The sequence below is a fragment of the Haliotis asinina genome, chromosome 6 (genome assembly GCF_037392515.1).
Source record: "Haliotis asinina isolate JCU_RB_2024 chromosome 6, JCU_Hal_asi_v2, whole genome shotgun sequence".
In the NCBI taxonomy this organism is placed as follows: Eukaryota; Metazoa; Mollusca; class Gastropoda; order Lepetellida; family Haliotidae; genus Haliotis; species Haliotis asinina.
Window position 1 is genome coordinate 36,910,285 of NC_090285.1, and position 23,242 is coordinate 36,933,526.

A 23,242-nucleotide genomic window follows, 5' to 3' on the forward strand; every position below is an offset into this window, starting at 1 on the left:
ACCAACTCTGGAAAAAGTTTCATAACATTTCTCTCCTGACATTGAGCACCAGGAAAGCGCACGTAGGTGCAGAAAATTGACTGTTGGTGACAGGAAACGTTTTGGCATTTTTGGTTCTAAACACAAACGAAGGAGTTCGAAAACGTAAGGCTGGATACGATTGAATGAGAGCAGTGGTTGTCTGTAAGAAGACAATTGCAATTGGAACTGAGCTGTATGTAATGGGTTGGCAGAAAAGTCGAGGAATTCTATCACTGAACATCAAACCTGAACAAAATGAGCAAGGGTTGAACTGGTTCTTACAGCACAGAAACGTAACTGGGACAATGTGATTTTCTCAGATGAAAGTTCTGTGTGACTGCTTCCTAATACACTGAAATTTTGGTCCAAATAAACTGAGAAACCTTTGTATCAGCACCCAGAGTGCAGTCCGAAATTTAACGTGTGAGGTGACATATATGTGTTAGGGGCAACGCCCTTCTGTGTAGTTGAAGGGAATATGAACAGTGAGCGGTGCACAGAATGATATTCTCAAGGGACATTTATTTCCATCTGCTCACATGTTCCATGAAACGTTTTGGATTTTCCATCAGGACACCGACCCAAAATGTGACATTATGAGATTGGCAAAGCTATAGCCCTGACTTAAACCCAATAGAAAATGTTTTAGGACTTATGAAGGAAAGTGTCAACAAGAACAATCTGACAAATTTTGCTGAAATGAAAGAACACGTGGTCCGATATTTAGACATGATGACCCACGCCTTTCTAACTTCTTTAGTCGATAGTTTGTCCCGTCGCATTGAAACCTGCATTGCTGCCATGGTAACTTGACAAAATACTAACTGTTCACCTGTCTTTGAATCTGGAGTTATGTTCTGCTAATATTTACATTGAATACGTGAGTGAAAAAAAATACAAATAATACAATCTTATAAATTCTCAATAAATTCTAGTCATACTATATAGTATATATGTTGATGCAATATAATTATCATAATTTAAGAATCAACTCAATTGAGCCTTATGCAATCAACCATAAAATGCATTGTTTTAAGGGTCTACCCTGGTGTGTGTGTGGGGTGTCTTCAGGGAAGATACCTGCTTGTTGTAAGAAGTATCTGACGGGATCGGGTGGTCAGACTCGCTGACTTGGTTGACACATGCCATCGGTTCCCAAACGCGCAGATCGATGCTCATGCTGTTTACCACTGGATAGTCTGGAGTACAGACCACCATTGTTCCTGGAATATTGCTGAGTGCGGCGTAAAACTAAACCCACTCACCCACTTAAATACAAATACTCTGTCCCTGTATTTCGGACTTGATTTGTTACATACGTATTGCGAAACCTGCTGCTCTGCACTAACAGTGTGGACTAGCTAAATGAAAAGCGTTGTCGCAATATGCCTTGAATACTGCTGAAAGCATTGTTAAACATTACCCGGCCATAATTTCATTGAGTATCGTTATCAAAGATAGCAACCTACGGATGGCCTGCTCTATCATCGCGTTAAAGATATTTAATATTGGGGATATTGTTGCCCAACTACGTTGAATATTAATACATCTGATAGTACTAATCTACCGCAAATGGTGAATATAGGGAGGATATAATAAATGTGTTGCCCTTTATAAAACCAATATTGTACTCTTTGTTTAGTTTTTTAAAGATACACACCAGTCATATATGACTTTTCAATGAGTCAAAACTATACAGTCCAGTGACTTAATTTTCACTTTACAAATAGGTTATTTGAAGCCCGAGGGCAAAAAGGGTTCAAAAAGGCACGTTCTCTGATCGCGATCACTGACCCGGTGATCAAGAACACAACTAGCGAACCGTACCTATTTCCAAACTTTCCCCTCTGGGATATAATAATTTGCGAAACGTGTAACCAACAAGTTAAAGCTGAAGGTTCACCGACTTTGTTGACGGGGAATGTGTCTATTTACACCATTGTAAGCTCTACTGAAATTCATACAGAGATTATTTCGTACATTTTACTATTTCTTCCTCTTTGAGACATGAGAACTCCTATCTCCCCGGATTCGATTCCCCACATGGGTACAAAGTGTGAAGCCCATTTCTGATGCTCTAGAATATCAGAGCTCTGATATTGGTAGAACATTGCAGACTACTTAAAACTAAACTCACTCTCTCGTTCAGCTGATATATCCATGCTGCTTCAGTTTCCACTATCAAGAACACTGTAACATAGAGGGTTATTTCTTTTTCAAAGAAAATAAACCAATTAAATAGAAATTACTGGAAAGCCGAAGGCGAAGTTACCGGTGCGTGACTAGAGGCGAAGGTAACCGTGCGTGACGAGAGAGTTGATACTAAGAGGAAAGCCGTCTCTCCAGATCTTGACAAACTTGACTGATTATCCCTTCCACAGACAGGAAGTGTGAGGATTTAGGTGTGAACACCTCCAAGCGAGTACGTCACACTAAAAATACTTCATATACTTAACTACACAATTGCTAAGACAACGCTATTCTAGATCATCATGAACGACCCTTAAAATAGCAAACACGCGTCAACGCCTTGAGGTCTTCGGCTCTTGGACAGGAGAAATATCCACAAAGAAGAACATCGCTGTGGCAAGAACCCGAGTTAGGTAAACTTTCAACAGAACATCTATCTCGGGAGGTCAGTGGCCGAACAAAAAAATGTGTCACCATCAGAGCTATTAGAGATTATTTGTACCTTCAACATAAATTTGATGAAATTTCCAAATGCTACGTTGAAAATGTTTTTTCACAATGCATTTTCAAGACAATGAGCTACTTCGGATGCATGTTAGTTTTGTTCATGTTCATTTAAATCTAAAAAAATATTATTAAAACAAATGTCTTCCTTCCTAAAGACCACTGTAACTTACAGATCGAGACAAATAAAGATGATCGGTATGTTGTGAAAGATAAGCCTTACGTTTGACCGTTATTACAAAGTCAAATGGCACGAGCAGTGGCGTTCAACAGGGCGAAATGCTAAAACTGCCCTTAATGACGTTTTCGAATCATTTACATTTGCAATCTCGCACCATATTATCGCATTGTCGCGATATCGCGCACGTCATACATGGCGACATGGCGACGGGCCGAATCTGCCACAAACATCCCAAAGGGATATGAAGAATAATTACTCAGGACCACACAATGAATTAAATTTGTTCGGTAAATTAATGTCTGTCTGTTCCTGTCCTAGATTTCCATGTTTGATGATCGGAAGCCATATTCAACTGTATTTAGGATTTGTAGAACACTGACCCTTGTACAATGTAAATAAATTATTATATTTATTCACTCAGAAGCATTGGCCTATAATATAGTTTCCAAGCTGACATAGTAATACAGTGTTAAGGCTTCAGTAATGCACTTTGAACAGTTTATAATAATAACTGTACAATAATTAATTATTACCACCTAATTATTCCATATCATCCATTAACAGTCGTTAATTTGCCCTTGTCTGCTTGTACGAACGGGCTCGTAGGCTTAGCCCTAAATCAAGAGATGGATCTCATTATTAACTGGACCTCATTCACACACTGTAATTGAGTATACAACAACTGTACCCCACGTGACCATTTGGAGGTAAAGCACATACATCAGGAGTCAACACTATTTGACACTGATTCACAAACACATAAATTATTGTACTGTCATCGAAACTCATTAGAGATATTTCAGTCACTGGATTGTCTGGTCCAGATTCGATTGCTCGCAACCGATGTCATGCAGTTGTAATATTGCTGGGTTGTGTGTTGAACAAAGAAATTAGCACAGGCTCTTAATATATGGTGGAAATTGAACAATCGACTCTGATTTTAACAGAGACTTCTTATGAATGGCCCATTTCTGGTGTTCTCCTCCGCGATGTTTCTGGATTATTGCGAAAAGCATGGTAAAACCAAACTCAGTCAATCAGTCTTCTGAATATAAAAAGTTTGTCCTTTTAACGTATGGACATGCAAGTGGTGGAGAAGCCGAGAATGCATCAACGTCTACACATAAAGAGTCGGCGATTTAGTATTGGAAGTGTTTATTGCCAGCATCTGGCTTTACATTTACAGAATGATAATTCAATACTTTAGCAAACTTCATTCCTCCATATTTACTTGTCCATATGCGATGTTATGTTTTCATATGAAAATCTCATGCTTGTAAAGCCATTTCACGTTAACCGTAAGTTTATAACTAACTCGTCAAACCCAAAGTATGTTCTGTTGAAGCTATTCCAAAGCGACCTTCACATGGCAAACTTAAGTTTGATAACACATGATAATTAAATTTTAAAAAGAATTTTCAAAATCACGTTTTCACACGTTAAACACATGTCAGATTTTCGTGGGCTTTTGAGCATCATGTCTCTATCGGTGCGGTCATGTGACAGTTTCTTTGACTGAGATTCGTTGTTTCTGAACAAAATGAGCTTCACAACACCGAATGTTTGATGGAAAAATTGGTGAAAATAGACCCAGATCCTGTTTCTCGACAGCTGTTTGGCAACTGTTTGATGTTAGTGGCGAGTTGATGAAATGTTCACACCATCAGACTCAAGTTTGATAATATATGTTGTCTAACTTTAGTTTGCCGTGTGAAGGCTGTGTAACTAACTGAGCTACAAGAACAGACTGTTGATGTTTTAAAATTATGCCGGTGGGACGAATCACTGTATGACTGTTTAGATGCTGCTCTTTGAGGTCACTGACTACACTATGGTGACCTCATCCATGACACTACTGTATATTGCACTGTACATTAAACACACAATGACATGGAATAAATTCAACATGAACAGGTTCATGTTACGATATAAAATCCATTTTAAAATGGACATGACATCACAAAACTTTCCAGCTTTATTGGTCGCACAGTACTGTGTAGATCAGATTCCAAACACCCCAAAACAACCGTCAATAACACTGAAAGAGACGCAGAATGATTTTCCATCAATGTCCAGAAAACCATTAGATATAAACAGAGGCCAAACTGGTAGTCAACATGTTTCGCAACACATTCAATTTGTGATTTTCCAATGCAAATTACCATTGAAATTGAAATGTTATGGTTTAACTGATAAATAAATTTGATCAGACGTTTCCTTTCAGCTAAATTCGGGTTCAGAATCCACATATGCACCGTGTCTTTCTGTATGTTCCAGGGAGGTTACTTCTTCTTCTTGCCTGTGAACATCGCTGCAGCGGACTGACCCCAGAAGCAGCTTCCTCCCTTGCCACCAATAAGGGGGTTCCATTTGGTCAAGGAGTCCACCCTTCCGATTGTGAACGCGCCATAGTCATCAGCTAGGCTTGTAAAACTGAACGTCAGCTGGTCATAGAAGGTAGGGGTTCCGCATCCAAGGATCATGAACTGGAAATAAAGTGCAGAGCTTAACTGATGCTCTACCTTAAAACTAAACGGTAGTTGTTCTTATGAGGTGGAAGTTCTGGGAATCTAGAAAGGGAAGTAAAATGTAGCATTTTACTGGTTCAATATTGTACAGCAGAACGTAATCTGACCATTGAAGATCGGGTTCCGCATCCAAGGGTCATGAACTGGAATTTTAATGCTAACTTTACTGATTCAGCATGTTTATTGTAAAACTGAGAGGCGCGTGGTCTTAAAGTGAATAAGGGAGTTAAGATTTAACGTCACATTGGTAATACTGGCGCCATATCGTGACCAGTGGTCTTAATGGTTGGTGTTCTGCATCCAAGGATCATGAGCTGAAGATTGAGAACTGATTGTAGAACTGAAGGATCGTGAACTGGAGATGCAATGTAGAACTTTAGGGATTTAATATATTTAGTGTACGCTTGAATGCCATCTAGTTATGAAGGTTGGGACTTCCGTATCTGAGAATCTAGAAAAGGAAACAAAATGTAGCGTTGTACTGATTCAATATGTCTATTGTACAGCTGAACGCCACCTAGTCATATCAGACTGGTCCCGCATCGAAGGTTAATGAACTGAAGATATAATGCAGAGTTTTGCTGATTTAGTATGTCTACATTAAATAAGCGTTGGTTGTTCTTAGAAGGGGGGAATTCCGCATCCAAGGATAATGAATATGGAATATGATACATAACCTTACTGATTCAGTATAATTGTTATAAACCTGAACGTGAGTCTAAAAGTCTTGAACTAGAAAGACAATGTAGTACTTTAACTGATTCAGAATGTTCATTATGAAGACACACACAACTAATTCAATACCGTAGCAACGATGCAGACGTGTTCATTGTCATCTTAGGTAACATGTCATTTCCACGAACTGTATCATTTTCTTCCCAGTTCTCTACTGACTAACTAAAGAGTTGAACGAAATGCATGTTTGGTATGAAATATATATTTATGCAAAAAAAGCTACCATTAGGATTTCGTGTGTATGATGTTTTAGGTAATGGTCAGCAGCGTCCCAGCCATACCTCGACAGGCTGTGTATTATCAAATTTGGTTAAACAGCCAGCAGAAAAAGGCATCGACGCCTTTGAAGTATAGTGAGGTTTCAAGTCGTGTCTAGTCACCCGCTCACTATTTGTACCCGTTTTCAATTAAGGAATCCGAGTGAATAGTTTTAGTATAGTTGATATGATGTATATTAACGATGAACTTTCAACAACTACTTGGTGAATACAAATGGACACCACGGAGCGTTCATCACTGCTGTAGCTGTATTTATTATCATTTATTATTCCGCCAATTCTTGTACCCAATCATGCCCCTGGAACCAATGCTCCGAACTGCTTAGAAAAAGTCACCCTGATGTCAGCTATAGTTGGCTAGTTGGTCGGTTGCCGATCTCAGCAATATTCCAGCTATATGGCAGCTGTCTGTAAATAGTCGAATTCGGACCAGACAAGCAAGTGATCAACAGCATTACATTCGATCCACGAAACTAGGACCCGATGACATGTGTCAATCAAGTCAGCGAGTCTCCCGTTAGTCGCCTCTTACGACAGGCCTGTCGACAGGCTAACGGGATCGGGTGATCAGGCTCGCTGACTTGGTTGACACACGTCATCGAAACCCAATTGCGCAGGTCGATGCTGTTGCTGTTGATCACTGGATTGTCTGGTCCAGACTCGATTATTACAAGCATGGGGTGAAGAAGACCAATCCTAACCAGGATATTCATGGGTACATGTGACCAGATTATGATATTCAGTTCCCCTCCTCCAAATGGTTCCCCAGGTTTAGCATTACTCACAGTGGCGGGGATTCTTGCGAGGTACTTGTACACATCCAGGATGATTCCGACTCTTCTTAGACGCAACAACTCAACGGTGAAGTTCCTCAGCGATGTCTGATATTGTGTAATGTTTCCTTGTAACCAAGTAACCAAAGTTTGTTCATTTGTTATATCGTTCAATGGCAGACGTAAGCAAAACGCCGAGGAAACATATCTTAGAAGATACACATTTCCTCGTTAGGTCCTTCATAAATATTCTATATTCTACAAAATAACAACAGCTTAAAGTTAATATTAAATCTTTTCTAGGACACAGGGGGCCCAGACTCTTTTGACACTGTACTTCGCTGGAGAGAGTTGGGTACCTTTGTCCCTCCAGAAATGTATCGTGAGTTGAAATCCCGATATTGCTTCTTGGTTTGCAAGTTGAAAACACTCGACAGCCGCTTCCACAAGAAACTAGCCTGGCACGACGTCATTTAAAAACAACGTTAAAACCAAATCCTTGTTGATAATCACAGGCATTCGTTCCTACCGGGTACCCACATTATCCCGAGACAAGTTTCATGCTTCCTATAAATAGATCATTTGTTCTCGTAGTTATAGTTTGTAGAGTTACAAACTTAGCCCTTTCAAGCAATATCAGGGAACAGAAGACATGGATTACACATGAAACACCTATGTAGGGATTCAAAATGGTTCTTTGAGAAGCGAACGTATTAGGTTTAGAGTGCGAGCCAACTCAGACACTATGTAACGGTTTAACAACTCCATATGAGTCACAGTAAACAAACTATCCTCTTTTCCCCCTTTATGTCGAGGGCCATGCAGGGAAGCATGAAATAACATTTCTATACGTCCTTGGTGTGACATGACCATGGGATCGAACTACAAATCTCGTTCTTCCGCTCATCTGGCAAACGCTCTATCCACACCACGGAAGCGGTTATCTTCCTTAGATATGGCAACGTCATGTAGCTAACATATTCTCATGGTACGAATCATGAAAACAACCACCACCATCAATATTACAATGCTGAGTGAGTGAGAGAGTGAGTTTAGTTTTACGCCATTCAGCAATATTCCAGTTATATGGCGGCGGTCTGTAAATAATCGTGTCTGGACCAGACGATCCAGTGATCAACAGCATGAGCATTGACCTGGCAATTGGGAACCAATGACATGTGTCAACCAACTCAGCGAGCCTGACCATCCAATCCCGTTGGTCGCCTCTTACGACAAGCATAGTCACCTTTTATGGCAAGGATGGTTTGCTGAGGGCCTTCACGGGACCTTCACGGATATATTACAAAGCTGAATACAAACAATAAATATATCTTGAGAAGAGATGAAAACTGTTTTACCTAGAGGGACGAGTTCCAGCTCCATCAGATACACCCTGGCACAGGGTAGAACTCTCAGGGGCGCCACGGCTAATGCGGGAGGAGCTCCGTTAAACAGTGAAAAAGCCTCAAATGAGTACAGTACCGTTGCCTCTACTGCCAGCCCGAGGTTGGTGACCTCAGCAACGAGGTTAGAGAGTATGCCTGGTTTCTTCACCTTGACAACTGGGGAGAATAATGATCCGGTTAAGAAGTATCTTTGACTGCCCCCACGTATTCGACTGGTCCTACCTCTTGATATGGCTGTCTGGCACACAGGGACTTGTTATCGCCCAGAAATGGTGTTAGAAATACATAAGAAGTATCTTCGACTGCCCCCACGCATTCGAGTGGTCCTACCTCCTCATATTGTTGTCAGGCCCACAGGGACTTGTTATCGCCCAGAAATGGTGTTAGAAATACATAAGAAGTATCTTCGACTGCCCCCACGCATTCGAGTGGTCCTACCTCCTCATATTGTTGTCAGGCACACAGGGACTTGTTATCGCCCAGAAATGGTGTTAGAAATACATAAGAAGTATCTTCGACTGCCCCCACGCATTCGAGTGGTCCTACCTCCTCATATTGTTGTCAGGCCCACAGGGACTCGTATCGCCTAGAAACTGTGTCAGAAATACATATAGGTGTATAGGCCCTACCCTAGCATTGTATGAAAGGAAAGGAATGTAACGACGAAACGACCACTTCCTCGATCAAAGTTCGATTTCACCACGTACAGTATTTTTAAGACCCTGCTGAGGCCCGCGGATCAAAAGCCAGATAATTTCCCTAGAGCTATAAATGGTCACAATACGATCATTATTTCAAAAGTTATATGTCGCGTCTGCAGCAGCTACCCCCGCAATTGCAAGACAAAAATATGAATCACGTCTTTTGAATTAATGATCCGACTGTAACTATTTATAGCTCATTTTGTGAGGAATCATTTGGCTTTCGATCCGTGGGCTTCGGCTGGGCCTTAATATGCTTTCCGTGGCGATATCTAACTTTGACTGAGGAAGATTTGCTTCGTCGTTACATCCCCTTCCTTTCATATACAGTATGGTTCAAAATTATTGAGAATAGCTAAAGCATTTCTTATTATTAAACGAGAACAAATCAGATAAAATTGAATGTATTGTGAAAGTGAACTGACCTTTTCATGTTGTGTAGGTAACAATTTAATATTTTATCAAGTCTCCTTGAGCTTCACGGCACAGTCAAAGACGGGTAGGCATACTTCCTATCAGAGAGGTTAGTGTCTCGTGAGTTATGCTGTCCCAGTATCGGACCACTTCTCTCTTCATGTCTTCAGTTTTTGTCAACCCCTTTTGATTCACACATTCCTTCATCATCCCCCAAATGTTCTCAATGGGATTTAAGTCAGGACTATATGCAGGAAATGGTAATGCAGTCACATTTTTCTGCTGAAACCACTGCTTGGCATGTTTTGCGGTGTGTTTAGGATCATTATCTTGCTGCAAAATCCAGTCATTTCCATAAAACACATGTGCACTTGGAAGGAGAAAATTATCTAATATGTTAGTGTAGCGTTGACTTGTCAGATTTCCCTCAAACACACACAGCGGGGTCGTTCCTAATAAGGATATCCCTCCCCATACATGAAACTTTGGGCTGTATTTAGGTCGTCGATACAACGGTGCTGACGCAGACTTTGTCCATATTTTCACATTATTGGGATATACCCATATTGAGCTTTCATCAGTAAAAATCACATTTTCCCAGTCAAAGTTTTCATGTGCCAAACACCACTCAACACGCCTGTCTGTATGTTCTTGTTTCATGAGAGGAGAAGGAATTCCAGTCTTTTTCTCCCATCCAAGATCAATCAAATTTCTTCTAACTGTAGATTTTGATACAACTGTTGATCCCCTTTCTATCATTTCATACCTGATGTTGGAGATGCTTGCCCTTTGCTTTTTAGACGCTAAAATTCCCAGCCGGACGCGATCTGAGAAGTCCAATTTTCTGGGTCTCCCTGCTCCTTTCTGGTGCCCAAAATCCTTTCCCTCTTTAAAATTCTTCCTAATCCTATACACAGGAGAAAGAGGAGTTCCTGTTCTCTCTGCCAATGTATTTACATCATCAATTCCTTGATTACACAACTCAAAAATCAACCTTCTTTTATCTTCAGCAGACATTGTTGACAGTGCTGAGGAAAATGACGTCTGCTACAAATTCAGGGGAGGTAACTCTAATTGTACTATACTCAGTAGGCCAAGATGAGTTACCTCCCTTATACCATTACTTAGTTTTAAGTATCAGTGAATCAGTTGAGGTGTTAGGATAGCTCAAAGTAAGAAGAAAAATTCTCAATAATTATGAACCAGACTATAGATCTTGGGAAGGATCTGTACACCTATACGTCTTCCTTACACCGTTTCTAAGTGATACAAGCCATGTAGTCTGACCTCAATAACTGAGCGAATGGGTGAGTATGGTTTTACACCACCTCTAGCAATATTCCAGCAATATCACCGCGGGGACATCGGAAATGGCCTTCACGCATTGTACCCATGTCGGGAATCGGACACGGGTCTTCGGCCTGACGATCGAAAACTTTAACCACTAGGCAATCCAACAGCCTCCCCCCCCCCCCCCCCCCCCCCCAGTAACTGAAGACCGGAAAATGCATCAGGAGTCCAATAACGTGAAACTCTCAATGAATGAATGGGTATGTATAGTTTCACGCCGCTTCTAGCATTATTCCTGCAATATCACAGTTGGGGACACCAGAAATTGACTTCACGCATGGTACCCATGTGGGAATCGAACCCGTTTCTTCAACGCCTTAATCACTAGGCTACCCCGTCGCCCCACACAGAACGTTGGATAACTTAGATCAACGTCTTGACAGTGCCCCCACGGCAAATCAATATTTCCTCAATCATTCTGCATGTCCAGTGACAGCGTTATCATTTTGAAAAAAAATGAGACAAATGATTTTTTAACATTCAGGAGGAAAGGTCGTTTTGAAATTTTAAAAGAAATCGTCATAATGAAATGAAAGCATTTATTGGAAACATAAATTTGAATTTGAAATAAACCAAGTTAAAACTAGAAGATGACCTCATTATGCTACTACATTCAGTCTTCATTTTGTGAGTAATTGTGTAATGGTAAAACACATATTCCTTACAAATAACATTCTCTGAAGATCACAGTCAAGTTGTACTATCAAGAATAGAGTTATAGTAAAATTGGATGGAGCTAATGTATTGGTAAGAATGGTGTAAAGCGTAAACTATAATCTCTGTTCGATTTATCGTCTATATAACTGTATGATGTAATGCAAAATATCAAACTTACTTGCGGCGATCTTCTGGTGACCGTCAATCTGAAATATCATGGATGTACGTTAATAATCTGCACACGAAAAACAGTCACTATGGAAACGCCATTCCTAAATGTGTTATTGCTGAAAAATAACGAACATTATGAGATACATATATTAGTATAACGTTAGTACATCTTCTACCCAAACTACAAATATGAAACATGAGCTTAACAGCGAGGAGTTTGGGCTGCTTTTGGGTAGCACCTTCAACCTTGCACTTGTTAACAGTGAGGCCCATTATGCATCCATTCAGTGTGAAACTGGCCACTCAGCTGCATAGTGAACACATTCAGACCTACTCTCGCATGTTGGCATTGGTGTATGTTTGACGACTACCCAGGTTGAGACTTCAATAATGACTTTGAGCATATTCTGATGTGTTGATTTACCTGCTAGGTTTCAGAATAAGGTTAGTTTTTGCCACATTTCCAATCGACACATCTTTATACTGATGTCACATAATTTGTCATTGCAAATGAAAGTGACAAGTCCATTTCCAAGTTCTGGAGGACGTTCTGCTTTCTGCTATCCATTATACTACTCTGGGACCACTATCCATTATCATATAATGATGGTATCAGGTGTTCGCAAAAAAGGTGAGCGAACCCCGTCCTTCATTTTTCCTGGCACTTGTCGCATGGCTAAAACTGACAACAAAGAGCAATGTAATGAGTCAAAATAAGGAACACATTCAGCATGCATTTTAAAAATAGAATCCGTGCGTATACCCTTCTATTTCACGACGCAGAGATGATTTTCGTTTTGTAAAAGTGTAGTTATTTAGCCATAATACCATCGCAGGTTAGCAATTTACTTTTAAATCGATTTATGATGCACTTACAAGTACTCCCAATAAATGTTATCTTCCAATATAGACGCAAAATATTTTCAAGAGATCTATTACTCTTTTTCAAATTAACAATGAGGAGAACACATTCTTGCTAAATATAATAAAAGATGCCAGTGAGACTTTGTTCAGTGAATTAATACAAATAAATAACATTGTCACATCTTGATATCGTCACATAAAATGTCACATTTTTAACTTGGACACTATGTTTTTTAATAATAATAGACACTGATGTCATGGGTATCGGGTTTTATCGATTTTCCAATCAGTGTATTTTCTATAACTTCAGCTGATGGACATAAACATAAATGTTCTATGTCTTTTCTATGGACTTCCTTTCACCTTATTTGAGAAACGAGCCTTTTTTCTTGAACATATATTTTAGTCCCATCCTGGATTCGACCCCACACTCTCTAAGTCAGGCACCCACTCCCTAAAACACACGCCCAGCGATCTACCCCACGCAGCCTTTCGTTTCTTTGTCTAGTGTAAACTGGCCGTAGCTGTGAACTCGCAATGTCTTTAGATTCGAAATCACGGAAGGAACTGAGCCCCTCAGAAAGAATCAGTGTTAACTGAAAATGGTTTTCTCAATATAATATCGGTTAAATTAAATGTTTCAGGCTTCTGAAAGGCATTGTTGTTGGAAGTATGCAATTAGGCGAACACTACTTTTAATAAAAAGACCTTGAGAACGGAGAGGAGATATACAAATGTACATGTATAAGAAACATCAAGGAGTAGCCTCACATATACTAACAAAATATTAATTTGGATTTTCTTTTTTTGTCAAATTTGTTGAAGGAAACAAGTCAAAAATATTCTTCTCTAAAAGAACGTATGACTGATGAAAGTTTTATTCGAAGTACACAAAAATCTCAGTTAAGCTAATTTACAAACACCTTCCACCGCGTTTCAACTGTCAGTTATGCTGTGCGTAAGTGTTGATTCTTTTGTTAAAGAACAGGGTATTCAATCACATAATAACTACATCAAGAGATGCGTTTACTTTGACTTGAGTGTCAATTGGTGTTTATAGAAACTATCAAACATAATTAGATAAGTAGTCCGTCGTAACGAAATCAATGTGAGCCTGACATTAGCGTTATTACATATTGGGAGCTCAAAGCATCACAATCCGATATCGAATGTGTCTCATGTGTGTCGGAATATCCGAAGGTTGATTTTGACAGTTTTACGAAAATATACCTGAAAAGTTCGAAATAAGAAGTGGATACCTGAAAAACGTGGATCGGAGATATTTTGGGCGCATAGTTGTACAGTAGCTGTCCTGCTGCGCTGTATGTGGGTTGAGCATAAACAGGCATTCCTTGAGTTGGGTAATATATCTCAATGTAGAAAAACTCACAATCCGCACATGGAACAGTTCCATCAGCAACCCTAAATGCAAGAGCAAATAGGGTTATAGTAACCAATCCGAGAAGCCTCAACGATGGAGACATCTTCGCCCGACAGATCTCTGGGGAACTGTGACCGTGGAAAGGAAGCCAGAGTAGAGTTATACACAACTAATGCTGACTTGGTGTCCTGCAGGGCGCACCTCTCAGCCCATGACTATTCCTTAGGCGTTCGGGTTTTTTTTCATGTTTCCTCAGCTGTTAGTGGATGACGCAGGGCATCGATTAGGGTGTTTCCATTGATCTTGTATTGATCCTTAGTGTATATGGTGTTTAAACCATCCTTAATGCTTTTGTCAAAATTAGTGATCACATCATCTTTGACAACTGTTTTTTTGTTGTGTGTACCTTTTTGTCTTTTTTTTGTACTGATAAGCATTATTTTGTGCAATCACATTATAGGCTAGTAAGATATCCATGCAACTAGTAAACGCTCATGACACATGTATCAGCGGGACACGTCAGTTGTTCTACTTTCCGTTGTAGTAACATCATAAATGTGTTCAGCAAGCATATCAGCAGTGGCTTTGCATTCATGAATTTGACACGTGCACTTCGTCGACCGCACACACATATGGTGTGAAATCCTCAACTTTAAACGCCATGGGCAGTAGCAGTATGGGCAACGCACTGTTGCATATATCACTGCAAGTCTATATTACAGCTGTATCTCCAGTTGTCTCTATACAGTCAATACACAAAGACTAAACATGTTCCATTCTCCGTAAAACAGAGACATATAGTAAATATCCAGGTGTGAATATCTTTCAGAACATCATGGAAAATCCATGCTTTATTCGACTTATAGTAAGTTAATAATCTGACAAACTAGATCCTCTAGGAAGGAGTGTATTGTATAGAGTTGTTTTGCTTCTCCTCAAAGTAGGTTTCTATACACAAATTACTGTTTTAAAACTGTGTTCACCAACTTTATTTACCTTAGTGTGACAAACGTAATGACTGTTACACAAGTAAACACATTCTTCCCCTGTTCACCGGTATAAAAACAAATATGCTTGAAATAATTTACATGATAAGTGAATTGATTGATGGATTATTAATTGAATATAAATACGATTCATTGTGACGTCTAATGAGCCCTTCCCTGCACAAAGGTTATTTATCATTTTCAAAATCATTTTGCTTATTGTACTGATGCATCTCGGCGAGAAATTTTTCTGCAATTTTTCAATGTACTTTTGTTTCTGGATATAACGTCCTCATCAAAAGTTATCAGTATGAGGTGATGTATTCCATATTATGCTCAGAGCTTATCCCTCAATTATTTCTTTCCAGTTGCGAAGAGGCCTGTCGCGGCCCCACCCCAGAAACAGGCTCCACCCTTGCCACCGATAAGAGGGTTCCATTTGGTCAGGGCGGTGGCTCGTCCCACTTCGAAAGAACCGTAGTCATCAGCCATACTGCCGATGCTGAGTGTCAACTGGTCGAAAAAAGTGGGAGATCCACATCCAAGGATCATGAACTGAAGTAAAGAAAATGTGAAAGATCATGTGCTAATGAAAAACTAGGTATAAAGGACCATGAGATAAAGTCAAACATCGCGTAAAGGATCGTGTCATTATGCAAATATAGTTGTAAAGGATCATCAGCTGAAGTAAATGTAGGCGTGAAGAACCTACAGTAAAGTAAATGAAGATGTAAAGGATCATGAACTTTTGTAAACTCAGACTCATGAACCAAAGTAGAAGTAGGTTTGATGTATTATGAACTAATGTAAACTCAGGTAACGAATCATGAACTAACGTAAGCAACGTATAAAGGATGTGCAGGGAAGTAAATGTCCTTATACATTATTATGACATAAAGTAATTATAGTTGTAAAGGATCATGATAAAGCACTATATAAGGTGGAAAGTAATGAATCGACATATCAATGCGTTGGAAAGAATATAATCCGCAGATCACGAACTGACGTGTCCAAAACGGTTGGCGCAGAAAAACGTATAAGTGAAGGAAAACTCAGCTTTTTTGAGCAAACGTTTACCAACCTCCACTGTTAATACGAATTTATTCACAGTAGGTAAATGCGTGAGTAATGAATGCATGTAGTCTCTTTCGTTCAACGTTAATTATTACTTGATCTGTAATCTCTGTAGGGATCTAACAGTTGCCGTATTACTGTTCTTGCAATGCCATGACTTTTTATGAACTGTTATTGGTATTTTTCACTTTCACAGTATGTCATTCAGAACAAATCACTTAGCTGAAACTGCATTGTGCAGAAAACTAGCTATTATTTTTACATCATTTGTTTGGTAATTTGTCACTTTTAATATTTTACTGCTTTACCCATAAAATTATCATTGATACTTCTAAAATCGCGTTTAACCCAACCAACTCTAACATTTTATAAAACAGAAGTTTAATTTACAGAGCTCGGGACAGTGGCGAGAAACTTGTAGGCGTCGATGATGATTCCAGCTTTCTTCAGTTGCAGGATCTCTTTGGAAAAGTCTCCCAGGACCCTTCGGTAGTCGGATGAATTTCCTAAAATATAACACAAATTGTAATATATACATGCACATGCGGTGATAACTGTGCAGTACCATCCTGACTTTTGAATCCTAAATGATACCGTTTGCAAAATAACGACCAGTTATATGAAAAGTCACATTTGCTTGTTAATTACAATGCAAAAAATATGTAATGAAATTCTAATCAGTGTCACATCAGTTACATATTTTATTTCAAGGGGAGTCACAGGCAGCCCAGTCTTCTAATTCGCTATACAGAATTGGACACGCAAGCAGCCTTCCACGGTGGGGTCGAATTCCGTTTCGCCAAGGTTTCGACTTTAGCTAGCACCAGTTCTCATGGGTTTTGCCCAAAATGTTAAATGTCTGAGACTTGCATCAGTTCGGGATTTCCTCCCACATGAACGAGTAGTTTAGTTTTACGACGCTCTTAGCTATGCCAACTATATAGCGAGGATCAACACCATGAGCGTCGTTCCACCCAATTTGGAGGCGATGACATGTGTCAACCAAGCTAGCGTGTCTGATCACCCAATCCAGTCAGTCGCCTCTTACGACAAGCATAAATTTCTGGAGATCAGCTCTAACACGAATGTTCATGGGGTCCTCCAATACCACTCATATGACTTAAACACTGTTTGAACAGCATCCATTCAAAACAGCCTAGTCTATCTCCCTGAACTGATAAATGTCGATTACAAGTGCTGTGATATTCCCGTGTCCGAAGTACTCAGTCCAGCCATTGTTACAATCCTTTTACTTACCTGCAGGAGTAATAGCCATCTCTATCAGATACACCCGGGGGCAGGGAAGTACCCTGAGGGGCTCCACAGCGAGGGCTGGGGGAGCGCCAGCAAACAGGGCAAATGCTTCAAATGAGTACATGGCCACAGAATCGATCTCCAATCCCAGGTTTGTTACCTGGACGACTAAGTTGGACATCACACCTGGTTTCATTACCTTTAATACTACAAAAGAACAAACATAGATAATTACAGTAATGATGACGGTGGTAATGATATTGATGAGTAGGAAGACGAGGAGGCTATGGATAATGAGGAGGACGATGAGGAGGATGTGAAGGAAAAGGAAGAGAGGATGATGAGGATTGTGAGGACAAAGATGAGGAGGACGAGAATGAGGAGGATGGGATGAAGACGAAGAGTATGAAGGCAAAGACGAGAAGATCAGGAGGAGAAAGATGAGGAGGACGAACATCAGGAGAAGAAAGATGGTGATAATGGATGAAGGCAAAAGGGGAGGAGAAAAAGGGGAAGCCGATATGGATGAAAGGACGGTGAGAGGGAGGAAGAGAAACACGAATGAAGAGGAAAACGAAGAGGAAACTATAGTGATCATATCTTACTTTTCTATTTGTAAAGAAATTGAATTAAAAGTAATATTTCAAGTGATCATACTCAAAATAAACATGACGACCAGTTATTCTGATTTGTTTCGTGCATGATTTAGGGCACTGCTGAAATTGCCAATACAAATGGAACAGATAGAGTAAATAACGTATACTTACTAGCTGCGATTTTGCCAACCCCTACGACCTGTGAACAGAAAGAAATCCAGTTAAAAGCAAATAGCATCAACTCACACAAGAGATGCAGCCAGCATTTGAACGAACATTAGCTTTAGGTATTTTTCACCGACGACCTTTAATACCATTGTCTAACTGGTGTAGATGTACATACTTGGAGATAACAACTTTGGTTTCTTGTTTTTTTTTCAATGGAAGGCATAAACATGAATGCTTGCTCTTATGAGATTTCACTTTTTAGAAACCTTTCTTTGTCTGTTCAGTCTGTTTACTTCAGATCTATATTTCAACTGTTTGAATGGCACACAAGCTGTGTAACGGTGAACGCATGATACGTTTATTTGCGACATCTTCATCATTTAGTTGCGATGCGGCCTTTATGGATCTTTACGTCCTTGGAAGGCAAGAGTGGCGATTTACAATTTGTTTATAAGCATCTATTAGTAGTCATATCACAGACATGATGTATAAACATAAAATAAAGAAGTTATCGTGCCTGTGTACTGTTATATTGAACATGCAATGATTTGATAGTGATTATGAAATTTCTCAACACGTCCACGAGTAAAATTATGGTTTGGTTATTTTTCACTTTGTTGATTTCTGGTTTAACGCCGCAGCGATATTCCAGCAACGAGGCGGCGGTCAGTAAATAACTGATTAAGGGCCAGAAAATTCATTTATCAACAGCATGAGCAAGTGAGCAAGTATGACCACCCGATCAAGTCAATCGCCTCATACGACAAGCATTAATTGTTTGAGATCAGTTTTAATCCGTATCTTCATGGGGTCCCTCCAAAAACATAAGTTGATGAAGACCAGTTGTAGCACGGATCTTCAAGGGGTTAAATGTTTGTATGCATCAACTGATCACTTACGCCGAGATAATATTCTTCAGTGGTAGCAACTCAAGATAAAATACAGTTGTTCATATCGTAACTCTACTATTTGTTGTTAATAATCAGTTGTCAGTGTACATGACAATTGCAAACCTTTAGCAGTTGGTCTCTGAATTTAAACCAAATCCTTATCCTAATGTTGAGAAAGAGGCGGAGAATAACTATCCTCAGGGGATGATTTTCTAAATAATCTAATGGCCTAATTATTAATATGTTTCATCAGTTTATGTACTTTTTGTTGATTCTGCTCGTGGATGACTCACTACACTGACACTTGTCAATGTACAACAAGGTGCAGGTCGGTGAGAGCGCATATATAGAAGCAGGTTGTTGAGGAAGTTTAAGCCCACCTGTGGTCAACAAGGGTGAACCAATTCATCACAATTTAGCCGCAAGAGCGTTTTCATTTACAACTCATCAAAACCTTACCTGTGTATGCAGGTATGATGAACACCGCGTGTATATCATATGAACAACGAAATATCACAGTGGCAAGTACTCAACACACGTTGAATATTATTGATGGTTATATAACATCACGAAGAATACTATTACTATTTTTAGCATCATTTTCACATCACTATCATCATTATTGCTAAAAATTGATTTTACACCAGAAAATATTCTAATCGGGTTTATAGGGGAAAATGATAACTCTTTAAATGCAATATGTCTTGTAGTGAAACTGGTAATATATAAAATATATATAAGAAAACCATGCAGTAGGGAGATAGCAAAATACTATGAAATCACAAAATACAATGCATATTCTACAAGCAGCAACAGCGAGTTCTTCACCTTTTGGTAATCTTTTCATAATCTATTTATGTGCAATACCCCAGAGAATATACTATAAGTGCATCTAGCTATCTTCAATTGGAAAGATAGAGTGTGTTAAACATACTCAAAGATGTTTATCTATTTCATGACTGGGATTTACGAAAGTGTGTTAAAGGTGTATCAAGCAAATACCTTGTAACTAACTATGCACTGTGCAATTACTTATACCGTCCTTGATACTTACCTGAATGTACTACACATGTATCATGTAAATTGTGGAAATTAATATGATTAAAAAAATCATTATTGTTATTATTAGAAAACTTTAAAAACAACTAATCTTTAAAGTTTCAATTTTAACATGTAAATGTAAAGAAAAAAGAATATACCAGCACCCTGAAAACCTCCAAAATACGCGCAGATATTACATTAAGGATAGATCGTTGTCCGTTATAAAAGGTATCTATTCTGTTTGCAATTTAGAGGTTTCAAATCACTTTGTAATAGCGGAAGTGATGATAGGCGCGGCATCGCTTGAGGCTATCGTTATCAGTACACGTGTACTGTCAGTAGGACTGGTGAAACTGAGGGAACAACGTGGGTGTACTAATAACACGTCTTTAAAAGTGTCTATTGCACTAAAATAACCTTATCCTGACACACTACGGCCGTCCCGAACAAGACTATAACAAAATGCCGTTGCGATCTCTCTTTCATCATCATAATATGACGTCAACACGGCAACATATGACCTGTGAAAGGATTATAAGCCTGCATCGGTCCAGATACATACAAACACCTTACACGCATGCACGCACGCACACACGCACACACGCACACACACACACACACGGTACAATGATCATTCTCGCGACAACTCATAACACCAAACATCTATACAACAAATTGCATTGTTTCCTTTGCTCTTTTGGCGTGTTCTTTCTGTTTCTGGAGGTAACTGTTTCGTGTCAGTGCCTTGGTATCAATATGCTGACTATTGCTTGACGGAAAACGCAGTGTAGATGCAAAGGCATAAAACCGTCCTTCAAGCGTATGTTTCACCACGAGGATAATGACGGTGTATGTTTTCTTTATGGAACAAAACCCAGAATCGTGACATTCAAATCCTTTCATAATTAGGCTGCTTACACCTGTCTTTATTAGACTCACCTGAAACACATGTACTGGGTGGATTTTCGGTGCGTAGTTGAAGAGAAGTTGTCCCGCGGCGCTGAAAGATGGTTGTGAGTAGAGGGGGACACCCTGAGTAGGGTAGAATATTTCCACGTAGTAATATTCGCAGTCAGCGCAGGGTGCTAGCGCGTCGACGACCGTTACGCCCACACAGAGCATACCCAGGGAGATTAAACACAGCGCTTGCACTCGTGACAACATCTTGCACTTCTTCCAGGTATCTGAAATTCAGTAAACATTCAGTAAATTTTGAAAGTACAAAAAAAAACTAATTGAAAGTACCGTGCAACTAATTGGAAGGACAGTGCAACTAATTGAAAGTACGTGTCTCTTGAATCATCATCTGAATATTATTTTATGGCTGATCCTTTTTGCGTCATATATTTTGTTTTAGAAGTGTTACCTGTAAGAAAAGCTGCACAAGAATGAAAACAGAAATATAGTGAACATTTTTTCAAACGGAACGAATGCTTTGGATAGGTATAAGGTTTGTGTTTTTTTTCACAGAAACTGAGCGTCAACGTCAACGAAAAGCTCAATACAGAAGAAAGGTAGAACGCGGTGCAAGGCAATAATGTACTTGCGTTTAAACAATTAGAATTGTGGATTAACAAGTCGAACTTGTCGTAAGAGGTGACGGAATCATGTGAACAGGGAAGCCGACTTGGTTAACACGTTATCGTACTCAAGTAGCGTAGATCGATGCTCGTGCTGTTGATCATCTACAGACCGCCGTCGTTTAGCCCGAAATTGCTGAGTGCGGCTTTAAACCATTAACAGATATACCATCTAGCAGTAAAATATTCAGACTAAACGCTGTTTAAGACTGTTCGTAGTGTATCTTCTAAACGAAATACATATAAATATACATCATTAGGGCCTTTGGTCATTCCTTGGACCTCTGATCATACCTTTTTTCTGATGCGATGACCAACTTGTCGTCTTTCCCAGACCAACTGTTCCTCACAACTGGTCAGTGGATACCTGCGGTTGTATTTAAGGTCACTTGACCAGGTCCAGATCAATGATGATTGATGATGGCCTTGATGACTCTTTGACTGCAAGTGGACACTCCTCTGTAGGTCAAAACAACACGTAATTGGATGTAATAATTGCCTACCGTATAATTCACTTCCGGTTTTATTGATTTTGAAGTGATGTTAATAGTTCTTTGAAGACTGTTGATTCATCAATTGGTTAACTTTGAATGTGTACAACATGCTTTCCTTGACATGGGATTGGATGTTTTATTGTGATACTAAATTAAATGTAACTCTTCTGTTTTATTGTACATTAATAAACCGTGGTTATAACAAACTCCAAGGGGCCAAAAACATTACCCGTTTGCTTCGTTATGACTATTATACCACTTAAAAAAGTAGGGGAACTTAAGTTTTAATTTATCATTGAAAACGGTGGGAGATATATGGGAGTAAATCAATGTTGATATGATAATAATGAATGTTTTTAGAGCGCATCACTTGCACTTCCTTATGACCACAGTTGCTTGTACAGAAATCGCTCTTAAATTTGCATATGAGGATTTTCATTTGTAAACAAAATGCAAACAGGTTAGAAACAAACACTAACAACTGTGTGATTTATTGACCTTTCTGGAGAACCGTCAAAATCAAGAATGCCCCCCCCCCCCCCCCCCCCCCCACGCGCTTGTGTTTGGCTACTGCGTTGTGCAACCGTGCATCCCATGCGTTGTGTTTAGGGGTGGTGATATAGAGTTATGATCGTGCGTTCTTTGGAAACTTTGGAAACATTTTTAGGTCCTACCCGAACTGAAAGTTCACGTTCTTCGACATCTGAGAGTATAGCTGATCTTTCCGTCAGTTCGTTATATGAGTGCTTGAATGTAGTATACTGCATGGGTAAGACATAACAAGTACTCAGCAGAAACCTTTATTGTGATAACCAATTCGTTTTTGGTTCTAAATCTGTGGGAAATATCCAACTATCGGTATCTTCTGTCAATTTCTACCTTGATTGTACTCATGTTCCTGCCATTAATCGTAGAATCAGTTTACCAGTTCGTGCACAAGTTACAGAAATGCATAATGTTTAAACCACCAGCCTTTACACTTTGGACGCAGACATTACAACATTA

The 23,242-nt window shown here is 39.5% G+C and overlaps 2 protein-coding genes across 2 annotated transcripts; both read right to left on the reverse strand.

Moving 5' to 3' along the window:
• Positions 1-4,858: 4,858 nt before the first annotated feature.
• Positions 4,859-14,305, reverse strand: LOC137287255 (uncharacterized). Its single transcript, XM_067819486.1, has 5 exons — positions 14,033-14,305; positions 11,917-11,944; positions 8,569-8,772; positions 7,223-7,338; positions 4,859-5,382 (listed from the first exon to the last, which is right to left on the reverse strand). Exons 1-5 carry the CDS (start codon positions 14,255-14,257, stop codon positions 5,179-5,181), a joined length of 777 nt encoding a protein of 258 aa, XP_067675587.1. The 5' UTR covers positions 14,258-14,305; the 3' UTR covers positions 4,859-5,178.
• A 1,188-nt stretch (positions 14,306-15,493) lies between these two features.
• Positions 15,494-21,327, reverse strand: LOC137287636 (uncharacterized). Its single transcript, XM_067820013.1, has 5 exons — positions 21,103-21,327; positions 18,236-18,263; positions 17,472-17,675; positions 16,605-16,720; positions 15,494-15,695 (listed from the first exon to the last, which is right to left on the reverse strand). Exons 1-5 carry the CDS (start codon positions 21,325-21,327, stop codon positions 15,495-15,497), a joined length of 774 nt encoding a protein of 257 aa, XP_067676114.1. The 3' UTR covers position 15,494.
• Positions 21,328-23,242: the final 1,915 nt, after the last annotated feature.

Excerpts from the sequence above, each read along its gene's own strand:
- LOC137287255 (XM_067819486.1), bottom strand. The coding sequence starts at position 14,257 with ATGTCTCCATCGTTGAGGCTTCTCGGATTGGTTACTATAACCCTATTT. Across the intron at positions 11,945-14,032 it reads CTCCGATCCACGTTTTTCAG|ATTGACGGTCACCAGAAGAT; the intron begins GTATCCACTTCT and ends ATGATATTTCAG. Across the intron at positions 8,773-11,916 it reads TCACCAGAAGATCGCCGCAA|TTGTCAAGGTGAAGAAACCA; the intron begins GTAAGTTTGATA and ends TATTCTCCCCAG.
- LOC137287636 (XM_067820013.1), bottom strand. The coding sequence starts at position 21,327 with ATGTTGTCACGAGTGCAAGCGCTGTGTTTAATCTCCCTGGGTATGCTC. Across the intron at positions 18,264-21,102 it reads ACCCAGTACATGTGTTTCAG|GTCGTAGGGGTTGGCAAAAT; the intron begins GTGAGTCTAATA and ends TTCTGTTCACAG. Across the intron at positions 16,721-17,471 it reads GATGGCTATTACTCCTGCAG|GAAATTCATCCGACTACCGA; the intron begins GTAAGTAAAAGG and ends GTTATATTTTAG.